This window comes from Lipotes vexillifer, unplaced genomic scaffold (assembly GCF_000442215.2).
Source record: "Lipotes vexillifer unplaced genomic scaffold, Lipotes_vexillifer_v1.1 scaffold23, whole genome shotgun sequence".
Classification (NCBI taxonomy): domain Eukaryota; kingdom Metazoa; phylum Chordata; class Mammalia; order Artiodactyla; family Lipotidae; genus Lipotes; species Lipotes vexillifer.
In genome coordinates, this window is record NW_006796283.1 from 3123558 (window position 1) to 3127337 (window position 3780).

Consider the following 3780-nt stretch of genomic DNA (forward strand, 5'->3'; position numbering starts at 1 on the left):
CGGAAGAGCCCCCGTGTCTACGGGAAGCGCTGTAAAGAGTCGAAGCCACCTCCCCAGCCCGCGCCCGGCGGCCAGGCAGGGGGCAGTGTCACTCGGTCCTCCTTCCGCCTGCCCACAGACCTCAGTGACTCTGGCTCGCTCTGCCTGTCCCACGAGGACCCGTGGGGTGACGAGGCTGCGGGCCTGCCGGAGTCCTTCCTCCTGGAGGGCTTCCTCAGCAGCAAGGTGCCTGGCATTGACCCCTGGGCCACGGGCCCCAGCCTGTGGGCCCTGGAGCCCCACGCGGAGGCGGACCCCTGCTGCGCCGAGGACCACCCGTCAGAAAGCATCCCTGAGCTGCACATGGTCCCGGCAGCTTGGCGAGGCCTGGAGCTGCAGGACCCCGCCGACGGGGCCACCTCTACTCCGGGAGACGCGAGCCCCGAGCCCCCCAACCTAGAGCGAGAGCACCACGAGTGTGGCGTCCCCGGGAGCGCCGCGGATCTGCAGGTGCAGGACCTGTGCTTCCTAGGACCCTGCGAAGACCCCGCAGGTCTCCCCGGCGCCGGCTTCTTGGACTTCAAGGCCACGGCCAGTTCCCAGGGCCCACAAAGCAGGACAGAGGAGGCGGCCGGGGCAAGAAGGGGCCCAGGCGGAGGCCGGCCCACCAAGGCCAGGAGGGCGTCCTACAAGTGCCGGGTGTGCTTTCAGCGCTTCCACGGCCTGGGAGAGCTGGACCTCCACAAGCTGGCCCACAGCCCCTCGCCGCCCCCCACCTGTTACATGTGCGTGGAGCGCAGGTTCGGCTCCCGCGAGCTGCTGAGGGAGCACCTGCAGGAAAAGCACGTGCAGAGCAAGGCCGGGCTGTGGGCCTGCGGCATGTGCCGGCGGGAGGTCGCCGGCGTCTGGATGTACAACGAGCACCTGCGAGAGCACGCCGTGCGCTTTGCCCGCAAGGGGCAGGCGCGGAGGTCCCTGGGGGACCTGCCGGGATGTTGGGAGGGGGACGGCGTGGCCACGCGCTTCCTGAGCGGCATCGTGGGACAGGTCTCCAGACCCCACCGGGGCAAGCGCTCCGTCGGCGGCAAGGCAGGCGGGGGCCCCGCGGAGGCGGCAGGGGCGGATGTGGGAGCTGGGAAGGAATTCCCGGGGGAGAGGCGAAGACCCAAGGCCCGCGCCAACGGCTCAGACCCGGACAGCGCCTCGGCCCAGGGCAGCCCGTCAGCCTGCGTGAACCCCGCCCCGCCCGGCGGCTTGTCCCCCGACGGCCGTTCGCACAGCGCGTCCCCCCCACCAGCCGTCCCGGTGCACCAGGACTGCAAGGACCCAGCCCGCGACTGCCACCACTGCGGGAAGCGGTTCCCCAAGCCGTTCAAGCTGCAGCGCCATCTGGCGGTGCACAGCCCACAGCGCGTCTACCTGTGCCCCCAGTGCCCGCGGGTGTACCCCGAGCACCAGGAGCTGCGCGTGCACCTGGGCGGCGAGCACGGGCTGAGCGGGGAGCTGGAGCTGCAGCACACCCCGCTGTACGCCTGCGAGCTTTGCGCCAACGTCACGCACATCAGCAAGAGGTCCTTCGTCTGCAGCTCCTGCAACTACACCTTTGCCAAAAAGGAGCAGTTCGACCGGCACATGGACAAACACCGGAGGAGGGGGCAGCAGCCCTTCACCTTCCGCAGCGTGCGGAGGCCCGGCGCCCCCGGGCACAAGGCCTTGGCCCGAGAGGGCTCGCTTCCCAGCAAACGGCGTAGGGTGGCCACGTCCAGCAACCCCCCCGAGCCCGGCATGGACGGGCCTCTGTCCCGGGACAGCGGCCCCACCCTGAGCGAGCGGTCCCTCCCAGCCCTGCCCCAGCCCTGCCCGGAGGCAGCTCCCAGCACCACAGCAGGGCAGCCCGGGACCCCAGAGAGGCCCACAGACCCCGTGGGCCACCCGGTCGGCGGCGGCGATCTGCCCTCTGCCCTCCAGGAGCTCCTGCCCCCATCTCTGTCTCCTTTCCCGGCGGTCTCGGCTGATGGCACGCACGGCCACGAGCCGGACCAGGCCCTGGAGAGCTCTGAGGACGAGGCTTCCCCAGGCAGCCCTGGGCGCTTCCTCCAGCAGGCTCTCCCCTTGGGGGACTCTCTCCCCCAGCCGGGGGCCAGAGGCCGAGATGCAGAGGAAAAGAGGGCAGCTGGCCCGCCCTCAGGGAAACACGGGACCCCAAGCGCCCCTGGCAAGTGTGCCCCTGACCATCACCCAGAAGCCCCCTCTCTGCTCTGGAAGGAGAAGCAGGTGTCCACGTGTCACGTGGCGCCTGCCGGGGGCGCACGAGGCCCCTCCCACAGAGGCAGTGCCAACAAGCCCGGGGGCTGCCAGAGCTCGTCCAAGGACAGGTCAGCCTCGTCCACCGCCAGCAAAGCACCCAAGTTCCCAGTACAGCTGGAGAAGGCGGTGCCCAGCCCAGCGCCCACAGAGCTCCCCCACGGCACTGAGGACAGGCCAAAGCCCTCCACCCTCAGAGTCGAGCCAGGCCCCGGCTCCCGGGGCACCGGAGGCCCCCGGCAGGGCACCAAGGCAGCGGGCGGCAGCCAGCCCCAGCCGGCCAACGGGCAGCTCCAAAGTGAGACAGCCACCACCCCAGCCAAGCCCAACGGCCCAGGCCAGGGCCGCGCCCAAGACAAGGCCCCGCCTCGAGCCTCAGCCAAGGGCTACCCCAAGGGACCAAGGGAAGCCAGTGACCAGGGGCCGCGGGGGAGCCCGGGCCCCAGGGAGGACGGGGACAGCAGTGAGAAGAGGAGGGGCCGGGCGCCGGGGCCAACCAGGAATGAAGCTGTGGGGAGCCTAGGGAGAGGCCCCGCGGTCCCTGACAAACCCCCCCGGGCCCCGCGAAAGCAGGCGACTCCCAGCCGCGTGCTCCCCGCCAAGCCCAAGCCCAAGCCCAAGCCCAGTAGCCAGAACGGCACAACACCGCCCCAGCCCTCAGAGCCGCGGAAGGGGGAGCCTGGCCATGCCCAAGGGCACAGCAGGCGCGGCAAGGAGGGGCTGGGCAAGGCCCTCCCCCAGGCCAGACCCCTGCATAGGCCCCCCAGGAGGGGCGGGGCCGTCCTCGGTGCTGAACCCCCCAACTCCCGGGCCTGCCGGACAGCCGAGTCCCAGAACCACCTCCTCAGTCAGCTTTTTGGGCAGAGACTAACCAGCTTCAAGATCCCTTTAAAAAAGGATGCTTCCGAGTAATTTATAGGAGCCAGCGCGTGCCTGGGAGTGGGGCTGGGGACGAACTGGCAAATGGGGGACCCTGGTCTATGCTGAGGAGCTCCAGTCCTCCAAGAGTTTACCTGGTGGCCGCATCTTAATCCACCTGCCATAGCGTGCAGATACTCAGACTTTGGTGTCAGACCTGCGACTCTGATGCCTTGAACAGGGCCTGGGGTGGACAGCAATCCCTTTCTAGCTGGAAGGTGAGGGTGAGGGACAGGCCAGCTGCAGCCTCTTTGAGACCATGCAGCTGTTTTCTCAGTACCAGGACGTCAAAGAGAAAGCCGCTCACCCCCACCCCAGCCCCGTGTGCCCCACAGCCAAGGCCCGGTACGCCAGAGAAACCCCTCGCTTTACAGGTTTGCACAGGGCGCCCCACCTGTGTCATCTGTTAGCAGGAAGTAGGTTGAGGCACAGCCGCCGGCCGTGTGGTGGCAGCCTCCGTCTTAGCGTCGTCGCTGCTGTTGCTGGAGTTCCAAAGCGACCCTAGAAATCAGATGGGGGCAGAAGAGCCATCTGTGAGCTGCCCGGCGCCCCCCGCACCACCCACCGCCCGCCCTCCCC

General features: G+C 69.2%; 1 protein-coding gene across 1 annotated transcript in view; it reads left to right on the forward strand.

Moving 5' to 3' along the window:
- ZNF469 (zinc finger protein 469) overlaps positions 1-3195 on the forward strand; it is an 11296-nt gene extending 8101 nt beyond the window's left edge. The window contains exon 2 of the mRNA XM_007468469.1: positions 7-3195. Within this exon, the coding sequence (XP_007468531.1) occupies positions 7-3195 (3189 nt within the window). The remainder of the gene's footprint in view (positions 1-6) is intronic.
- The last annotated feature ends 585 nt before the right edge of the window (positions 3196-3780 follow it).